Here is a 20,557-nt window from a genome sequence, read left to right on the forward strand (position 1 = left end):
AAAAAAAATTTTTTGTTGACCGGCGGGTCATGAAAAAAAAATTTTGTGGACCGGCGGATCAGAAAATATTTTTTAGAGTGGTATGTTAAAAAAACTTTTTTGTGTTGACCGGCGGGTCAAGAAATATATGTTGTGTTGATCGGCGGGTCAGAAAATATTTGTTTTTGTCTTCACCGGCGGGTCATGAAAAGGAAAATTTTGTTGACCGGCGGGTCATGAAAAAAAATTTTTGTGGACTGGCGGATCAGAAAATATTTTTTGGAGTGGTATGTTAAAAAAACTTTTTTGTGTTGACCGACGGGTCAAGAAATATATGTTGTGTTGATCGGCGGGTAAGAAAATGTGTATTCTTGTCTTGACCGGCGGGCCATGAAAAAAAAAAATTTCTTGACCGGCGGGTCATGAAAAAAAAAAATTTGTGGACCGGCGGATCAGAACATATTTTTAGAGTGGTATGTTAAAAAAACTTTTTTGTGTTGACCGGCGGGTCAAGAAATAAATGTTTTGTTGATCGGCGGGTCAGAAAATATTTATCTTTGTCTTGACCTGCGGGCCATGAAAAAAAAAAATTTCTTTACCGGCGGGTCATGAAAAAAAAAAATTTCTTGACCGGCGGGTCATGAAAAGAAAAATTTTGTGAACCGGCGGATCAGAAAATATATGTTTTGTTGATCGGCGGGTCAGAAAATATTTGTTTTTGTCTTCACCGGCGGGTCATGAAAAGGAAAATTTTGTTGACCGGCGGGTCATGAAAAAAAAATTTTGTGGACCGGCGGATCAGAACATATTTTTAGAGTGGTAGGTTAAAAAAACTTTTTTGTGTTGACCGGCAGGTCAAGAAATATATGTTTTGTTGATCGGCGGGTCAGAAAATATTTATTCTTGTCTTAACCGGCTGGTCATGAAAAAAACATTTTTGTTGACCGGCGGGTCATGAAAAAAAAATTTTGTGGACCGGCGGATCAGAAAATATTTTTTAGAGTGGTATGTTAAAAAAACTTTTTTGTGTTGACCGGCGGGTCAAGAAATATATGTTTTGTAGATCGGCGGGTCAGCAAATATTTATTTTTGTCTTGAGCGGCGGGCCATGAAAAAAAAAAATTTCTTGACCGGCGGGTCATGAAAAAAAAAAATTTCTTGACCGGCGGGTCATGAAAAAAAAATTTTGTGGACCGGCGGATCAGAAAATATTTTTTAGAGTGGTATGTTAAAAAAACTTTTTTGTGTTGACCGGCGGGTCAAGAAATATATTTTGCTGATCGGCGGGTCAGAAAACATGTATTCTTGTCTTGACCGGCGGGCCATGAAAAAAAAAAATTTCTTGACCGGTGGGTCATGAAAAAAAAAAATTTGTGGACCGGCGGATCAGAACATATTTTTAGAGTGGTAGGTCAAAAAAACTCTTTTGTGTTGACCGGCGGGTCAAGAAATATATGTTTTGTTGATCGGCGGATCAGAAAATATTTATTCTTGTCTTGACCGGCGGGTCATGAAAAAAAATTTTTTGTTGACCGGCGGGTCATGAAAAAAAAATTTTGTGGACCGGCGGATCAGAAAATATTTTTTAGAGTGGTATGTTAAAAAAACTTTTTTGTGTTGACCGGCGGGTCAAGAAATATATGTTTTGTTGATCGGCGGGTCAGAAAATATTTGTTTTTGTATTCACCGGCGGGTCATGAAAAAGAAAATTTTGTTGACCGGCGGGTCATGAAAAAAAATTTTTGTGGACTGGCGGATCAGAAAATATTTTTTGGAGTGGTATGTTAAAAAAACTTTTTTGTGTTGACCGACGGGTCAAGAAATATATGTTGTGTTGATCGGCGGGTAAGAAAATGTGTATTCTTGTCTTGACCGGCGGGCCATGAAAAAAAAAAATTTCTTGACCGGCGGGTCATGAAAAAAAAAAATTTGTGGACCGGCGGATCAGAACATATTTTTAGAGTGGTAGGTTAAAAAAACTTTTTTGTGTTGACCGGCGGGTCAAGAAATATATGTTTTGTTGATCGGCGGGTCAGAAAATATTTATTCTTGTCTTGACCGGCGGGTTATGAAAAAAAAATTTTTGTTGACCGGCGGGTCATGAAAAAAAAATTTTGTGGACCGGCGGATCAGAAAATATTTTTTAGAGTGGTATGTTAAAAAAACTTTTTTGTGTTGACCGGCGGGTCAAGAAATATATGTTTTGTAGATCGGCGGGTCAGCAAATATTTATTTTTGTCTTGAGCGGCGGGCCATGAAAAAAAAAAATTTCTTGACCGGCGGGTCATGAAAAAAAAATTTTGTGGACCGGCGGATCAGAAAATATTTTTTAGAGTGGTATGTTAAAAAAACTTTTTTGTGTTGACCGGCGGGTCAAGAAATATGTTTTGTTAATCGGCGGGTCAGAAAACATGTATTCTTGTCTTGACCGGCGGGCCATGAAAAAAAAAAATTTCTTGACCGGTGGGTCATGAAAAAAAAAAATTTGTGGACCGGCGGATCAGAACATATTTTTAGAGTGGTAGGTCAAAAAAACTCTTTTGTGTTGACCGGCGGGTCAAGAAATATATGTTTTGTTGATCGGCGGATCAGAAAATATTTATTCTTGTCTTGACCGGCGGGTCATGAAAAAAAATTTTTTGTTGACCGGCGGGTCATGAAAAAAAAATTTTGTGGACCGGCGGATCAGAAAATATTTTTTAGAGTGGTATGTTAAAAAAACTTTTTTGTGTTGACCGGCGGGTCAAGAAATATATGTTGTGTTGATCGGCGGGTCAGAAAATATTTGTTTTTGTCTTCACCGGCGGGTCATGAAAAGGAAAATTTTGTTGACCGGCGGGTCATGAAAAAAAAATTTTGTGGACTGGCGGATCAGAAAATATTTTTTGGAGTGGTATGTTAAAAAAACTTTTTTGTGTTGACCGACGGGTCAAGAAATATATGTTGTGTTGATCAGCGGGTAAGAAAATGTGTATTCTTGTCTTGACCGGCGGGCCATGAAAAAAAAAAATTTCTTGACCGGCGGGTCATGAAAAAAAAAAATTTGTGGACCGGCGGATCAGAACATATTTTTAGAGTGGTAGGTTAAAAAAACTTTTTTGTGTTGACCGGCGGGTCAAGAAATATATGTTTTGTTGATCGGCGGGTCAGAAAATATTTATTCTTGTCTTGACCGGCGGGTCATGAAAAAAAAATTTTTGTTGACCGGCGGGTCATGAAAAAAAATTTTTTGTTGACCGGCGGGGTCATGAAAAAAAAATTTTGTTGACTGGCGGGTCATGAAAAAAAAATTTTGTGGACCGGCGGTTCAGAAAATATTTTTTAGAGTGGTATGTTAAAAAAACTTTTTTGTGTTGACCGGCGGGTCAAGAAAAATATGTTTTGTTGATCGGCGGGTCAGAAAATATTTATTTTTGTCTTGACCGGCGGGCGATGAAAACAAAAAATTTCTTGACCGGCGGGCCATGAAAAAAAAAAATTTCTTGACCGGCGGGTCATGAAAAAAAAAAATTGGTGGACCGGCAGATCAGAAAATATTTTTAGAGTGGTAGGTTAAAGAAACTTTTTTGCGTTGACTGGCGGGTCAAGAAATAAATGTTTTGTTGATCGGCGGGTCAGAAAATATTTATTTTTGTCTTGACCTGCGGGCCATGAAAAAAAAAATTTCTTGACCGGCGGGACATGAAAAAAAAAAATTTCTTGACCGGCGGGTCATGAAAAAAAAAAATTTCTTTACCGGCGGGTCATGAAAAAAAAAAATTTCTTGACCGGCGGGTCATGAAAAAAAAAATTTTGTGAACCGGCGGATCAGAACATATTTTTAGAGTGGTAGGTTAAAAAAACTTTTTTGTGTTGACCGGCGGGTCAAGAAATATATGTTTTGTTGACCGGCGGGTCATGAAAAAAAAATTTTGTGGACCGGCGGATCAGAAAATATTTTTTAGAGTGGTATGTTAAAAAAACTTTTTTGTGTTGACCGGCGGGTCAAGAAATATATGTTTTGTTGATTGGCGGGTCAGAAAACATGTATTCTTGTCTTGACCGGCGGGCCATGAAAAAAAAAATTTCTTGACCGGCGGGTCATGAAAAAAAAATTTTGTGGACCGGCGGATCAGAAAATATTTTTTAGAGTGGTATGTTAAAAAAACTTTTTTGTGTTGACCGGCGGGTCAAGAAATATATGTTTTGTTGATCGGCGGGTCAGAAAATATTTATTTTTGTCGTGACCGGCGGGCCATGAAAAAAAAATATTTCTTGACCGGCGGGCCATGAAAAAAAAATATTTCTTGACCGGCAGGCCATGAAAAAAAAATTTTTTTAGAGCAGTGCAGGACATGTATGAGGACTGTAAGACAGTGGTGAGGTGTGTGTAGGTGTGACAGAGGAGTTCAGGGTGGAGGTGGGACTGCATCAGGGATCAGCTCTGAGCCCCTTCTTGTTCGCTATGGTGATGGACAGGCTGACAGACGAGGTTAGACAGGAATCTCCATGGACTATGATGTTTGCAGATGACATTGTGATCTGTAGTGAGAGCAGGGAACAGGTGGAGGAGAAGCTAGAGAGGTGGAGGTTTGTCCTGGAAAGGAGAGGAATGAAGGTTAGCCGCAGTAAGACAGAGTACATGTGTGTGAATGAGAGGGACCCAAGTGGAAGAGTGAGGTTACAGGGAGAAGAGATGAAGAAGGTGGAGGATTTTAAGTACTTAGGGTCAACAGTCCAGAGCAATGGAGAGTGTGGAAAAGAGGTGAAGAAGCGTGTTCAGGCAGGATGGAACGGGTGGAGGAAAGTGTCAGGTGTGATGTGTGATAGAAGAGTATCAGCTAAAATGAAAGGAAAGGTGTACAAAACTGTGGTGAGACCAGCGATGTTGTTTGGTCTAGAGACAGTGTCACTGAGGAAAAGACAGGAGACAGAGCTGGAGGTAGCAGAGATGAAGATGCTGAGGTTCTCTCTGGGAGTGACCAGGAAGGATAGGATCAGGAATGAGTACATCAGAGGGACAGCACATGTTAGAGGTTCTGGAGATAAAGTCAGAGAGGCCAGACTGAGATGGTTTGGACATGTCCAGAGGAGAGATAGTGAATATATTGGTAGAAGGATGCTGAGTTTTGAACCGCCAGGCAGGAGACCTAGAGGAAGACAAAAGAGGAGGTTTATGGATGTAATGAGGGAAGACATGAAGATAGTTGGTGTGAGTGAAGAGGATTCAAAGGACAGGGCTAGATGGAGGAAATTGATTCGCTGTGGCGACCCCTGAAGGGAAAAGCCGAAAGGAAAAGAAGATGTTAAAAAATCTTTTTTGTGTTGACCGGCGGGTCAAGAAATACATATTTTTTTGACCGGCGGGTCAGAAAACATGTATTTTTGTCTTGACCTGCGGGCCATGAAAAAAAAAAAAATTCTTGACCGGCGGGTCATGAAAAAAAAAATTTTGTGGACCGTCGGATCAGAAAATATTTTTAGAGTGGTAGGTTAAAGAAACTTTTTTGTGTTGACCAGCGGGTCAAGAAATTTTTTTTTTTTTGACCGGCGGGTCAGAAAACATGTATTTTTGTCTTGACCGGCGGGTCATGAAAAAAAAATTTTTGTTGACCGGCGGGTCATGAAAAAAAAAATTTTGTGGACAGGCAGATCAGAAAATATTTTTTAGAGTGGTATGTTAAAAAAACTCTTTTGTGTTGACCGGCGGGTCAAGAAATATATGTTTTGTTGATCGGCGGGTCAGAAAATATTTATTTTTGTCTTGACCGGCGGGCCATGAAAAAAAAAAATTTCTTGACCGGCGGGTCATGAAAAAGAAAATTTTGTTGACCGGCGGGTCATGAAAAAAAAAAATTTGTGGACCGGCGACTCACAAAATATTTTTAGAGTGGTTTGTTAAAAAAACTTTTTTGTGTTAACTGGCGGGTCAAGAAATATATGTTTTGTTGATCGGCGGGTCAGAAAATATTTATTTTTGTCTTGACCGGCGGGTCATGAAAAAAAAAAATGTCTTGACCGGCGGGTCCTGAAAAAAAAAATTTTGTGGACCGGCGGATCAGAAAATATTTTTAGAGTGGTAGGTTAAAAAAACTTTTTTGTGTTGACCGGCGGGTCTTTTAAAAAAATTTTTCGTTGACCAGCGGGTCAGAAAAATTGTTTTTTTGGTTGACCTGTGGGTCGTGAAAAAATATAATTTTTTCGGTCGGTAGGTCTATAAAAAACATTTTTGTTTCGTTGGTCTGAAAATTTTTTGTGTGTGTCGATGAGTCTAAAAAAACTTTTTTCCAGACAGTTGGTCTAAAAAAATGTTTTCGGTCAGTCTGTCTAAAGTGTTTGTTTTCTTTTGTCAGTCTTAATTTTTTTTTTGCTTGGCAGGTCTACAAAAATTTTATTTGGGTTGTTCAGTCTAAAGGTTCAGTCTCAAAAAAATTTTTGTGGGTTGATCGTTCAGTCTAAAAAAACTTTTCTTCAGTCAGTTGCATTGTCTAAAAATGCTTTTTTTTGGCAGGTTGTTGGGGTAAAAAAAATCTATTTAGATTGGTCGGTCTGAAAAAGCTTTTTTTCTGTTTGGTCGGTCAGTGTATAACTTTTTTATTTTCGGTTGGCTGATGTATAAAAACTTTTTGTTCCAAAAAAAATTTTGCGATGGGTCAGTCTAAAAAAATTTTTTTTGGTCGGTGTGAACTGTGAAGTGCACTGACACATGGGACCCAGGGGTGGGGTCACCTTAAAATGCCATTGATCAAACCAAGAGTTTGAAGGAATTAAACTCCTCCATCTCCTCCACCTCATTCTCCTTCTCCTCCTCCTCCTTCTCCTCCTCCATCTCCTCCTCATCTCCCAGGCCTCAGAGGCGATGATGGCTTCCTCTGATGGAATTAAAATGTCTCGTCCCACAGCTGTCAGGCATGCAAATCACATTGTCTCCAGATCGTATCTGAGCGAGCAGCCAGCCATCTGTTTTGTTTTTAACGCCTTCTTCCTTTTCATTTTCTGTCAGCGTGTCATTATCAGCGACAGTGGCGGCGCTTCTGCCGCTAACATTCCAGACAGTCATCCTTTAATCTGCCTCTCTGGTCTTTATTCCTCTGCAGCTGTACCGTCACTCCTACATGGCCTCCTACAGCATCTACAACATCCACACACGGTGAGTGTTTGTGAGCGCCGCCGCCAGGCAACGGTAAAGAGCATCAATAAAGGGAAACGTCCTGCTAACAGTTTGTATGAAGACATCACTCACAGTGTGAACACACAGGCTGCTTTTATGATGCATTATGTCAACAGTCATGAAGCATCATATAAACAAAACATCATATAAACATCATGTGAAACAGCTGTTACGTGTTGTTAAACTGTGACATGAATACCCTTACACCTTTAGAAACCGATGCTCTTTCACAATAAATTAAACTCTTAATCGATGATAAATGATTCTAAATGTCTGTATTTTATGGGTTTTGTTCGTGTTTAAGTGTCGCATGAATAAGAGAAAGAATGATTCAGGAACTTTGTCCTTGAAGCTGACATTGATTTCCTGCCAACTCGTTGTAAACCAGAGAGCTGGATGGACTCTTTCTGCCTTAGCGTTAGCATGTTAGCATCTGGATGAGGATGAATCAGCTCCTACTGCGTCAGTCAGACTGCCTGTCAGTCACAGAGAGGGGCTGAATGCCCATATTGAATCAGGCACCTCATTTATTCTGATGATTTTATCTACATTATCTTTTCCTCTGGCGGCTAACAGATGAGCTTATTTATAAGTATTGACAATAAATGACATTGACGAAACTGTGCTTCATAAATATATAAGACACAATAAAACAAGATGGGTTTTTTTGGCAAAATTTATTCACATTTTTGAAATTGTCAGACATCATGAAAAAGTAATTCAATCAAGAAAATAAATTTCACAGGTCTGAAAATGTGGGAAATCCCATATTTACGATAAACTTATTTATTTATTATTATTTATCATTTCAGGGAGGTGTGGGAGCTGGACCCCCCCGAGGTGCTGAACTCGGTCCTGCAGTATGCCGCCTGGGGAGTTCAAGGCCAGCAGCTGGTAAGAGCCACGCCCATCTAATTCTCTCCAATCACGACTGTTAGCTTAAACAGGTGAAACTGTTGAAGCTGAAAGCTAAAACATTAGCCAAGCTAATTTAGCGGAGCGATTAACATTTGATCGCAAATCAAACACGACTCCATCAGGAGGTTGCTATGGTGATCGGGGTGCTGGACTTAAGGATCTAAGTGGTGAACATAGCATTGTTAGCCTTGTTAGCCTCTCTAGAAACAGGATGGAGAAGGTCTCACTAGTTTTAACATCCTCTCATTGGTCTAATTTGTAAAAAAATGGGTTTGTTATAGTTTAGCTGTTAGCTGAATTAGCTGGAAGCTCCGCCCATTAGGAGCGTATGCTTACTGATGGAAATCAATTGATTATTGTGATAAACATGATCGTTTTTGGTCTTTATTTTCAGTATAACTGGTGTAATTTTCAGAAACGTTAAACCAGTGAGGTCATGTGACCACCCAGAGACGTGCATCGCTAACTCTTTTTCTGTGTCCAATCAAATGGGTTTCTGGAAAGACAGACATTGACAGATGGAGTCTGAAAGTTTGAGTGGTAATTGTTGGTTGAGACGAGTTCAGCATCTCAACAGGGACGAGCTAATGCTACGCTAGCTGAGCCTTAGCTTGTCAGACAGACAGACACTCATTAAAAGGTTTGCTTCAGCATATGTCATCCACTCCCGGCTAAAATGCTAACAGTAGCTGCTAGCCTAACCTGTTTTCCATGGAGACGGCTTGTCGAACCGTGGTTTTAAATGCTGTTTTTGTAACGGGTGACTAAAACGTTTTCCGCTGTGCTAATAAATACGTATCTGATCCTGTGTTCCTGGAGATCTACATCTTCGAGAACAACATCTACTACCAGTCGGACGTGAAGAGCATCTCCCTCAGGCTGACATCCTCTGGAAAGGAAGGGGTCATCTTCAACGGGATCGCCGACTGGCTCTATGAAGGTGCTGATTGGCTGAGGCGCTGTCCTCTATGTCGCCAGTAGGAGGTGATGATGATGATGATGATGATGATGATGACCGGTTTATCACACAGAGCAGAACATGAGGTCTCTTCGTAACAGCAGGGATTAAATATTAATAAAGTGTGTGCAGATGCTTCCTGGTCGTTTATGTGCTTCAGCGCGACTCGGCCATCCTCTGCAGAGAAAAGGAGATTATGTAAATGTGAAGAACTGCTGCAGTTTTCTCCTTTAAGTCTTAATTATGTTTGTGAAGCTGACCTCAGACCCGGAGATGTTTTGAGAGCCTTTTTTGTTGCGTTAGCTTCATCCCGTATCGGGGTGTTAGCGCCTCCGTCATCACATCGTGTCAACACAGTCTCTTTTACTGTGAAAGGGTCACAAACATCAAGACAAAATGATATCTCTAAAGACATAATTCAGAGCAACGAAACACCACCAAAGACAGTTTTTGTTTCAGACCGGCTTCAAAGATTAAGTTAAAACTTTGATTAAGAATCGGAAACGACTGGCTGGTGTTTATGAAGGTTTACTTGTTCTAAACAGAGGAGATCCTCCAATCACATGTGGCCCACTGGTGGTCACCTGATGGGGAGAGGCTGGCCTTCCTAGTCCTGAATGACAGCATGGTGCCCAACATGGTGTTACCTCGCTTCACCGGTGTGATGTACCCCAAAGGAAAGCAGTACCCCTACCCCAAGGTACCCCCACCCAGTTAACACACATATAACTGTTATTACACATGGGTATCTTATTACATACACATATATCTCTTATTACACTTGGGTAACTTATTACACACAGGCATTATTACACACAGGCATCTGTTATTACACACATAGCTGTTATTACATGCATGCAGTTGTTATTACACACACAGTTATTATTCACACATACAGCTGTTATTATACATGCATATAGCTGTTTTTACACATGGATATCTGTTATGACACACAGACATCTCTTATTACAAACCGACAGCTGTTATTACACTCGGGTAGCGGTTATTACACCCAGGTACCTGTTATTACACTCGGGTAGCTGTTATTACACTCGGGTAGCTGTTATTACACAGACAGCTGTTTTTACACATGGGTATTTGTTATTACACAAAGGTAGCTGTGTGTTAGCTATAAGCTAGCTGCTGGTTAGCAGACTCCCTGCAGCGCCACCAGAACCCGCTAACGGCATCAGAGGTTCTGGTTTAGGCGTCGACCGGATGTGAACAAAAATAAAGGCGTGTTTAACGTCCTTAAACTGGTGTCTGCAGGCCGGCCAGCCCAACCCCGCCATCAGGCTGTACGTGGTGAACCTGTACGGGCCGACGCACACACTGGAGCTGATGCCGCCGGAGACGCTGAAGCAACGGTGAGACGACCAAAGACCCGTGACCTCTGACCTCTGTCATCTAAAGCAGTAAAGGGGTTCTTCCGGTGAAAGCGTTAGCATAGCAACAAAGGTGGGTCACATGCGGAACATGAACTGTGGTTATAACTCCGCCCACAGGGAACATTACGTTACCATGGTGACGTGGATCGGCAAGACCAAGACGGCGGTCAGGTGGATGAATCGAGCCCAGAACATCTCCATCCTGACAGTGTGTGACACCACCACAGGAGCCTGCGTCACGGTGTGTGTTCACTTGTGTGTGTGTTCACACACACACACACACACACACACACTGATTCACTTGTCTGACGTTCTGCTGCTGTTTTTCAGAGACATGAAGAAAGTTCTGAGCTCTGGTTATCCAAACAGGTAACAGATCATTCCACTCAGCATTAGCATTAGCATTACTCACAACGCTGGGGCGGATGTGGGCGTGGCCTGCGGTTGTCAGCTGATGCACCTTCTGTTCCTGCAGAACCAGGAGCCGGTGTTCTCCAAGGATGGCAGCAGGTTCTTCCTGACGGTCCCCGTCAAGCAGGGGGGACGGGGCGAGTTTCACCACATCGCCATGTTCACCACGCAGGTGAGGCTCCAGGTGCGCCGAGGGGCGGTGCTCCAACAGGAAGTGACCTCACCTTTAAGAGTAACAGAATCAAACATAACATCGTCTCCACCGGCAAGAACAACAAGAAAACAAGGAAACAGTTGTTCACTGGTTTAATCCCCTCGTCCCTAAAGGTGTTCATCCTGTCCCTTTAATTCACCCCAAAATGCCAATCAGCCATCTGGCGCCATGGCAACAACCACAATGTGCTGGCTGTTATCGCTCTGTTGTAAAGCCTCTGGATAAGAACTCATTTAACCGTTTATCACCTGTTTACAGCTCAGAGTCACAGGAAAGACTTCAAATAAACAAACAAACAACCAGTCACATGACCAGGAGAATAAACAGAAACCCAAGTCCAGGTTCACCCGGTGAAACAGTCCAGGTTCACGTGGTGTCTTGTGATTGGATCAAACCAGGTGGATGTTTGGAGACTTTGAACCAATGACCTCCAGACACTCTTCTTCTTCTGTTTCTCGCAGTTCAGAGCAGATCAGAATGAAATCCGACACCTGACATCGGGGAACTGGGAGGTGACGAGGATAATCGCCTACGACGAGAACACCGACGACCTGTGAGTCAAAACCGAGGGAATCACACATTGAGCATATTTTAATTTTTAAATGTTTTTATTTCCTGCATTCTGGTAAATTTCTGTGCATCAAGTCATGGAACAAAATCCTTTATTCATGTAAAGGAAAACAAGCTGTCAAAATAAGTCGTTCAGGACGTTGGTGTCCACTGGAGCTCCGCTGGTGGATGTTCAGAGGAATGAGCTCCTTCAAGGCTGTTTGTTAATGGTGATATCTGTGAACGTGGGGCGGTAATGAAGTCTTCTTTGTTTCTCTGCAGTTATTTTCTGAGCACGGAGGGGTCGCCACGACGACGGCAGCTTTTCAGGTTTGTTTTGTAATCGTACACCGGTGGCAGTTTGTGTTTGTGGAGCTGCGTGCGGCGCAATCACAAAGTGAATCGCTCTCCGGGGGCCGACTGCTCCATCGTTACGTCTTATTAAATCCAGCGCTTCACACCGGCGCTCGGCTCGTTGGCGGTCTCGTATTTAATTCATGATCTTCTCTCCTCAGCGTTAAAACGGTTGGCCTGTTTCCACGCCGCTGTTTGACCTGCGAGCTACAGAAAACACACTGCCTGTACTTGGATGCCGACATCAGCCCCGCCCACCAGCATGTCATCCTGCGCTGCAAAGGTAGGCCGCACCTGGCGTGCTGGAACTGAGATGATTGGCTTGTTCCGCAAAGGGGTGTGGCTTTTGGTACATTTTTGGTACACTGCGGCCCCCGGGCCATTTACGGCCCATTAGGATTTGTAATCCGGCCCTCTAAACTTATTTAAACTACATAATAAATTTTACGAAATAAATGCATTTGTACAATAATTTTTACAATAAGTTGTACATACTCCATCCATCTGCTCCTCAGCTGGCCCACCTGTTTCTCCTGACGTGATGCTAACCGTTAGCATTAGCTGAAGCGTTCCTTTAAGCGTCTCTCAGTCGACAGATTCCACTGTGATTTATTCAGTCAGTCATTTTCTTCCTGGCAGATGTCATCGTTGTAATCTGTCACCCTCTGAATATTGAGTTTCATCCTCATCAGTTCCAAATGAGAGGCATGAAATTAGAATAATTAGCTGCTCGATTGTGTGTAATTACTTTCAGGTAGTGCTGTTTGGCAACAAGTGGCTTATTTAATGGAGGGCAACTGTTTACGTTGTTTGCGGTTTCAATTTGTTCGCAGCAGAATCATCCACGCGCTGATTTATTGGACTTTTGCTGAAAGCAATCAAAACCATGGAGAAAGCCCGCCGGAGGAGGAGGAGGAAGATCACGCCTGATTCTCCTCAGGAGCTTCTCTTTAACGCCCGGCGTAACAGACGCGCCGGCGTTTAGGTGCAGGCAGCTGGAGATAATGAAGCGTTTGTGTGACTGCGGACGAAAAAGGTCAAAGTAACCGCCACAGGAAGGGGGCGGCGCCCGCTCGCAGCAGGAAGAGGAAGCGATTCAGGCAAGCCGTGGAGGAAAGCTGCCATCCCATTAACCTCCGTCTGAGTGGTTCACCAGAGGTCGCCTCAAACGGCCTTAATTTGCCTGTCTGGGGCCGTTAGGGAGGGAAACGAGCGGCGCCGGCCCCTAATTGATGCCGGCAGGGAAGGGGAGCGTCCCATTACCGTTTATCGAGAGAGCAGGTTCCATTTATCTGTTCAAAACCAGCTGGAGGAACGCAAACCTCACAATTCATCAACAGTCCCACGCCAGGATGTGTGTCTGGCGTCTGTTGATGACGTCACCATCTGGATTCAGAAAGACTCTTAGCTGGTCAGACAGTTCTCAAACGAACCCGAATAGTTACCTGGACCCGCCCCCTACCGCTAATGCTACCGCTGATGCTAACCAGAGGTTTCCTGTCTGCTTCCAGGTCCCGGCGCGCCGACCGTCATCCTGCACAGCCTCAGCAACTCAAGTAAGAAACACTTCTGGTTGTTCATGGACGTCAGTTCGCTAACAGGAAGCCACCGGCGGTACTTCCTGTCCACCCTGGACAGGAAGTACCGGCGGGTTTTTTTTGGAGAAAAACGGTCTGAGAAATGTCCGCCATCTGTTTGCGCGTAAATGGTTGGTTTGTCGTCGTCTCCTCCTGGCTCTTCTGAGATCGACCCGTCTTAACGGATCGGGTTGAATTTCCTTCGTGGTTCTGGTTAATCCCTGGCGACAGGAGGACTCATTCCTTCAGACGAGCACTCTTCACACCTTCTTGTCCATCTGCGGTTTGTTTCCTGGAAAGCTTTCGCCAGCGATTGGCCCGAGGTCGTTTGGATTTCCGTCCATCCACAGCCGCCCCCCTGTGGCTCCGTAATGAGACATCTATTGATTCTGGGTTTCCATTAGAAATGCTGGATGGATTCCATTTCATTTGGCTGCTGCTCAGATGGCGACGCGGGAAAACGGCCAAAGCAGGGAGTCGTTCTTTATTACATGTGGAGGGAAGGGGGGCTCTCGTGTTTGACGCCAGCTGTTGGAGCTGAAATGTCTTTTGAAAAACCGCCATGAAATTCTGTGGAAGAACGGGGCGCGACCCCCCAGGAAACACCCCCAGCTCTGGGTTTAGACAGTTCAGAGGCCCGATGGGGAGGTGGTGGGATCAGATCTCTGTTTAGTCACAGGTTAGCATCAGAAGGTTGAATTACTGCATTGTGGGAAATGTAGTTTTTGGTCAAAGCACACTTTTGAAAGACTATTTTTAGACACTCTGACCTTTTCTGCTCTCATGGGCCACATAAAATGCTGTGGGGGGCCACATTTGGCCCTCGGGCCTTGAGTTTGACACTCCTGCTGTAATGGGGAAAAACAGAACACAGTTTGGTGAAACGTTTGTAGAAGAGTTACGTGTGGAATAAACCAGAGTCCTGATTCCAGGGATTCAAACCTGTGTTGTTAATATCAAGGTGACCCCCCCCACCCACCCACGCCAGTATGCACACACACACACACACAGATGAAATCCTGTTAATGTATTCTGTTCCTGAATCCTTGATAATGACGGTAAAATCAAAACATATCGGAGCGGATCTTTTGGAATCCTGTTTTATCCTCCATCACAGGTTCTTGATGGGGGGGGGTGTCGGTGAGGGGGGACTCTGAACACATTCTGGGGTGATTACGGGTTATTTGTATGCAGACGCACCTGAAAACTGAAACCCGTTCCCCTCCGTCCTCAGATTACTACATCCTGGAGAACAACTCCGTCCTGAAGGCGGCGCTGAAGCACAAACGGATCCAGCTGACCGACTTCAGATCGGTTCCCATGGAACACTTTGGTGAGAAGAACGTTTCCTGCAGCATTCCTGTGAATCCAGAATCATTCATATCAGCTCTGTTGTTACTCTGTTTTCCAGATTTGCCTCTGAAGATCTCGTACCCACCGGATTTCTCCGACTCGCGTCACTACGGCCTCCTGCTGCTGCTGTACGTAAACACACCTGCTAACGGAACATTCAAGTCTTGTGGAATTTCCTGTTTCTGAAGACCTCTTCCATCACTACTGTTAATACTCACCTGAGCCTTTGTGTGGCGCTGAGTTTGGGGTACCGGTCCACAGGAGTCAGATCCAGAACCCAACAGTGTCTCGTTTTCGTCCGTCAGTCTTGAAGGTCTTCAGTCGCTCATGTCTTCTTTGTGCAGTGACAGCGCCCCCGGTGGCCAGGGGGTGACCGACCTCTACTCCCTCGACTGGGACTCGGTGCTGGTCAGCTCGGACAGCGTCATCGTGGCTCGTCTGGACGGGCGGGGCAGTGGCTTCCAGGGCCAGAGGGTTCTCCACGAGGTCTACCAGAGGCTGGGAACCGTCGATGTTCAGGACCAGATCGCAGCCGTCCAGTAGGTCACGGACCGTCCACCGCCATGACACACCACCCGACTCTAACCCCAACCACCGACGTGACACACCGTTCAACTCTAACCCCCCACCCCCACTGTGGACCAACGGTCCAACGGAACCTGACACATGTGACTGTCCTCTGGGTTTAGGTCCAAACAACTTGATACTCCATTACCCCACCTGGTGGTGGTTCTAGAGTACTGGGTAATGGATTAGTTCATAACACTACATAACCCAAGCATCCACCCAGACATCCAACCATCTGTCTGACAACCAACCAAAACTAACAACCATCAAGTAAAAAAACCAAATCTACCAAAAATCAATCAACGAAACAATCCAACAAATCAACCAAAGAATCAACAAATCAACCAAACAATCCCAGCAAACTCCAGCCAACAGACATGTTTAATAAACTCCAGGGTGGAGGTAATTAGCAAACATGGCTGGAGTGATAAAGATATAGCTGTGCTAATCTTCATCACCTTCAGTTCCTCTGCTTCTTGGACACAAAGCAGAAACGTTCCGGGTTCACGGCGTCTGTTTTCCATTCTAGGTACTTGATGAAGTTTCCGTACATCGATCGGACACGGATAGCCCTGTTTGGAAAGGTGAGCCCACATCCTCGTCTTCAGTTGGAATGTTTGAATTCCTGCAGAGGTCTCATGAACATCTGTCTGTTCAGGGTTATGGAGCCTACATAACGCTGATGATGCTCAAGTCCATTGACAACCTCTTCAAGTGTGCTTGTGCGATGTCACCAGTGACGGACTGGAAACTCTATGGTGAGTCCACAACCAGTCAGGCCCCTTTAGGAAGGTAATCATGTGATCGAGGCAAGCATCTCCACAAGCGTCAACAGTGACTGATAAACAGACGTGGAGGAGAGAATCCACTCATTTAGAACTAAAAATCGTTCAGAATCAGATCAGAAAGAAAATTGAAATAATGGAAGTTCTGGATTCTTTGTGTAACCCGGTACCAACTGACCCACAGACCGACTGACCAACAGACCAAATAATCCACGGATCGGTACTGACTGACCCCCAGACCGGTACCAGTCCACGACCCAGGTGTTTGGGACCACTTCTGTATGTCTACCCTGAAACCAGCTGTTAACCCTTGACTAAGCAGCTAAGCTAGCAGCGCAGCCTCCTGCGTGGCAGGTCTCCACCCACCACAGCATGTCACTTCCTCTTCGCCGTGGTAGGAAGTTGCTGAATTGACTTCCTTCCCTGTCATCTGTACAGCGTCGGCGTTCTCGGAGAGGTACCTGGGCATGCCGTTACGGGACGACAGCAGGTACCAGGTGAGTGTTTGGGCTGATCTTTGGTATCGGTTGACACGCCTACCGTTCGGCGCCAGCGGCGAAGCTCCGTCTCTCTCAGGTTGCTGTCAGATCCCAGACGAGGTTAAAAAGCTGTCGTCCCGGAGACAAGCCACCACCGCCTGCAGCTAATACTTGGTGCCTCTGGTGGTCCAGGCCTCGTACCTCTAGTGGTCCAGGTCATACTTTGTGCCTCTGGTGGTCTCCAGAATCACGTCACCTGACCTCATGAACACCTGAACCTGGATCAGATGATTGTCTGTGTGCAACCAGGATATCATTCTCGTCTCCACGGCGTCTCATTTCATTTTGCTCCAAATGCCTCTCCCGTTCCCACTTCTCTGACCCTGTTATCTCCGGTTCCTTCCCAGTTCTCCAGCCTGCTGCAGAACGTTCAGGGTCTGCGGGATCAGACACTGATGCTGGTTCACGGCACCGCAGATGGTAAGAGACCAAAAGCAGCACAATGAACCGTCATGGGGCGGATGTTTCAATCAGGAGATAAAGGGGCGGGTTATCTGAGCGGGCGGCGAGGGATTCGCCGAGGCGTTCCCGTCCCGTCCGGACCCGGCTGCCTCTTCCTGCTTGGGATTCAGGAGGAATCCTGCTGACGGCTTGTGTTTCTTTGTTCCAGCTAACATCCACTTCCAGCATTCTGCTGAGCTCGTCAAGAACCTGGTGAAGGTGGGCGCTAACTACTCCATGCAGGTGCGTACCCATCTCTAACGTTTCAGTCAGTCTATGAATTAAAATGATGATGATGTTAATGTAATGTGCTAGCAGCGCTGCCGCGGCGTCGGGATATTAGCTTCAGTGCGATTTCAATTTCCTACTTTACGCAAACGCTCCGGGTCGGAAAGGTTCAGCCACAGAAATAATTAGTTTAAAGGGAAGGAGGGAGACGACTGGGAGCGAAATGTAGAGCGCCGAATGACTCCATCTAGTCTCACCTGGACCAGACCCCCCCCCGATGGGGTTTCACCCGTCCACAGGGACCAGCTGGTCTGACTGCATTTCTCCTCTGTCCAGATCTACCCGGACGAGGGCCATTTCCTGTCCCAGCAGAGCCGCCAGCACCTCTATGCCACCCTGACCAGCTTCTACAGGGAGTGTCTGAAGGAGCAGCTCCTCCCCCCACCGCAGGAGGAAGAAGAGGAGGAAGAGTAGCCGGGAGACGTTCAGGGTCAGAGCTCGAAAAACAGAGAAAAACTGTCACAGCCTTTTGGAGCAAACGTTTGCTGGACCGGACCGGGATAGAGCTGTCCACGCTCTGACTCTGTGTGTGTGTGTGTGTGTGTGTGTGTGTGTGTGTGTGTGTGTGTGTGTGTGTGTGTGTGTGTGTGTGTGTGTGTGTGTGTGTGTGTGTGTGTGTGTGTGTGTGTGTGTGTGTGTGTGTGTGTACACAAGTGTTGAAAAGATAACTTAAGGACACAACAGTGACACTTGCCTGGACTGGAGGCGGGACCTGCCCATTAACAAGAAATGGTTTCCGGCGGACACGCTCTAAGGACCGCCTCCATCTTTCGGGCGCACACACGTTACAGTGCATGGTCACACCCACTTTGAACATGTTAGTCTCCTTAGCGGAAGCATTGAACACGGATTCACGGTGGACCTCACCTCTCCTGTGGTTGTCATGGCGTCGCTCCATCCTGTCCTGAATGGGCGCCACTTCCTGTTCCACCCTCCACCGTCACCTGCCCTGAAGGAAATGGACGTTATCGGTCACATCCTATCGTGCAGTGGTCCTGCGTAGAGATGTTCAATGCCTTATGACTGTCAGCACACAGTCATCCAGTAGCAGTGTCACCTATGTCCACCTATGTCAACCTACGTCCACCTATGTCAACTCAGGTCCTCAAGACAGTCCAGTCCCTACAGTGGTAGGTTTCTCTAGGAGGGCATTATGAGGGCGGTCGTAATGAATTATAACTGCTAACGCTTTCTGATCCACACAGAACCAACAACCACACAGACATGACACTTCCTATAAAGGCCACACCCGCAACATGGACGCTGCTATTATAACGCATCCATAACGTCATTCATGACCGTCTGGTCTGGTGACTGAATGTTAAGACCACTTCTATAGTCATAACACATTTATAGCATTTCATAGCTAAACCTGGAAACTTAATCATGATTATTCACATGGGGAACATGAGCATTCATAATGCATTATAATGCATTCATAATGATTTACAACTAAATTCAACTGCGTTCTATGTAGGCCTCATCAATAAGCCTTCGTAGTGAATTATAATGCATTGATAAACACCTAGTATGCATCCTTGTAACTGATTGTGTATGAGTATTTGAAGTTATAATGCATTATAAGCAGCATTACTCAACTCTATCGGTAAGAGCATCTATAGCAAAAACAAGCGTCTGAATTGTGTTAAATACGTAATGTTAAGCGATTGTTGATCTATAATGCATTATAAAGCATTATGTATGCTTGACTGAGATCATTATGAATGCATTATAATGCAACATCACACTATGGATCTGGATAGAATAGGTTGTGACTCACATGTGAAGATGATGAAGATCTCGTCCATGCAGGACCTTCAGCTTCAGGCCACGCTGCAAAAAGTTCCCAATCATTAAAATTTAATGTTAAGAATTTTAAAAATGTGAAGAAAAGTGTAAAATGTGAGAGACTTGAGGTCAATCTGTCCGTCCAGAGGATAATCCACTGCTCGTCGGCGAACGGAGATGGCCGGTTCAATGTCAGTAAGGTGTTTGCATGTCCACAGGGAATGTGTCGCTCACATTTTGTACAGTACAATACAGCAGAGTGTGTACATAAATCTATTTTTGAGGCGTTCGTCTCAGATAGTTTAGTCTACAGGGTCGGGCGGAGTCCACGTCTCTGGTTTCCTTTAAGCTGCTGGTTTTATTCTAGGATGGATTTTGTAAAGCTTGTTCTTTGTTTCTGTTCTACAGGTAAGGGCGGGGTCGAGGTTCAGGGGTATTGTGATTGTCCTCTAGTGATGATTATGAATAAAAATATTTAAAAACCCATAAACAGTTCTGCTTGATAGACGGAACCAGACGGGTGCCAGGACTCATTTGTTTTGGTTCCCTCACCTTTGGTTTGAAGAGGCTGGGTAAGGGTTAGAGTTGGACTCAAGGTTGGGGATTAGGGTTAGAATTAGGGGTTTGGGTTTAGATTAGGATTAGGGTAGTTAGGGATTTGGTATATGGTTAGGATTAGTGTTGGGGTTAGAGTAAGGGGATTGGGGTTAGTGTTAGGGGATTGTGGGTAGGGGTTAAATTTAGGGGTTTGGATTTAAGGTTAGGAGTTAAGGTTTGGGCTAGGGTTAGAGTTAGAGCTAAGGATTATTGGTTGGGGGTTAGTGGTTAGATTTTGGGTTTAAGGTTAGGGGTAAAGGTTAGGGTTGGGGTTAGTGTTCCCTTTGTTTGGGGTTAGGGTTAGAGGTTTGGGGGGTTATTATTAGAGTTAGGGGTTAGGGTTTAGCGTAAAGGGTTTGGGTGAAGGTTAGGGTTAGTCTTCCCTCACCTGGTTTGGGGTTAGAGTTAAGATTAGGGTTAAGGTTAGGGCTAGAGTTAGGAGTTTGAGTGAAAATAAGGGGTTGGTGTTAGTGTTCCCTCACCTGGTTTGGGATTTAGATGTTGGGGGGGTTACAGTTAGAGTTAGGGTTCAGAGTTAAGGTCAGCGGTTCGGGTGAACGATAGGGATAAGGTTAGTGTTCCCTCACCTGGTTTGGGGTTAGGGTTAGGGTTTGGGGGTTAGGATTAGAGTTAGGTGTTGGGGATTTGGGGTTATGGTTTAGAGTTAGGGGTTTGGGTGAAGTTTAGGGTTAGAGTTAGTT

The 20,557-nt window shown here is 44.8% G+C and overlaps 1 protein-coding gene and 1 long non-coding RNA gene across 2 annotated transcripts in view; one reads left to right on the forward strand and one right to left on the reverse strand.

Annotated features, from left to right (window-relative positions):
* Positions 1-19,738, forward strand: part of LOC137605167 (inactive dipeptidyl peptidase 10-like) — a 52,888-nt gene extending 33,150 nt beyond the window's left edge. The window contains exons 6-26 of the mRNA XM_068329630.1: positions 7,056-7,108; positions 7,942-8,023; positions 8,867-8,987; positions 9,551-9,705; positions 10,275-10,372; positions 10,511-10,634; positions 10,724-10,762; positions 10,869-10,976; positions 11,480-11,571; positions 11,850-11,897; positions 12,083-12,204; positions 13,433-13,477; positions 14,733-14,831; positions 14,910-14,979; positions 15,196-15,390; positions 15,948-16,002; positions 16,077-16,176; positions 16,642-16,700; positions 17,090-17,162; positions 17,353-17,426; positions 17,748-19,738. Of these exons, the coding sequence (XP_068185731.1) occupies positions 7,056-7,108; positions 7,942-8,023; positions 8,867-8,987; positions 9,551-9,705; positions 10,275-10,372; positions 10,511-10,634; positions 10,724-10,762; positions 10,869-10,976; positions 11,480-11,571; positions 11,850-11,897; positions 12,083-12,204; positions 13,433-13,477; positions 14,733-14,831; positions 14,910-14,979; positions 15,196-15,390; positions 15,948-16,002; positions 16,077-16,176; positions 16,642-16,700; positions 17,090-17,162; positions 17,353-17,426; positions 17,748-17,885 (1,950 nt within the window). The 3' untranslated portion in view covers positions 17,886-19,738. The remainder of the gene's footprint in view (positions 1-7,055; positions 7,109-7,941; positions 8,024-8,866; positions 8,988-9,550; positions 9,706-10,274; positions 10,373-10,510; positions 10,635-10,723; positions 10,763-10,868; positions 10,977-11,479; positions 11,572-11,849; positions 11,898-12,082; positions 12,205-13,432; positions 13,478-14,732; positions 14,832-14,909; positions 14,980-15,195; positions 15,391-15,947; positions 16,003-16,076; positions 16,177-16,641; positions 16,701-17,089; positions 17,163-17,352; positions 17,427-17,747) is intronic.
* On the reverse strand, positions 9,055-9,667 carry LOC137605168 (uncharacterized). The gene is made up of 3 exons (XR_011037695.1): positions 9,538-9,667; positions 9,266-9,371; positions 9,055-9,182 (listed from the first exon to the last, which is right to left on the reverse strand). It is a non-coding gene; the product is annotated as an uncharacterized lncRNA (long non-coding RNA).
* Positions 19,739-20,557: the final 819 nt, after the last annotated feature.

The sequence above is a fragment of the Antennarius striatus genome, chromosome 12 (assembly GCF_040054535.1).
Source record: "Antennarius striatus isolate MH-2024 chromosome 12, ASM4005453v1, whole genome shotgun sequence".
In the NCBI taxonomy this organism is placed as follows: domain Eukaryota; kingdom Metazoa; phylum Chordata; class Actinopteri; order Lophiiformes; family Antennariidae; genus Antennarius; species Antennarius striatus.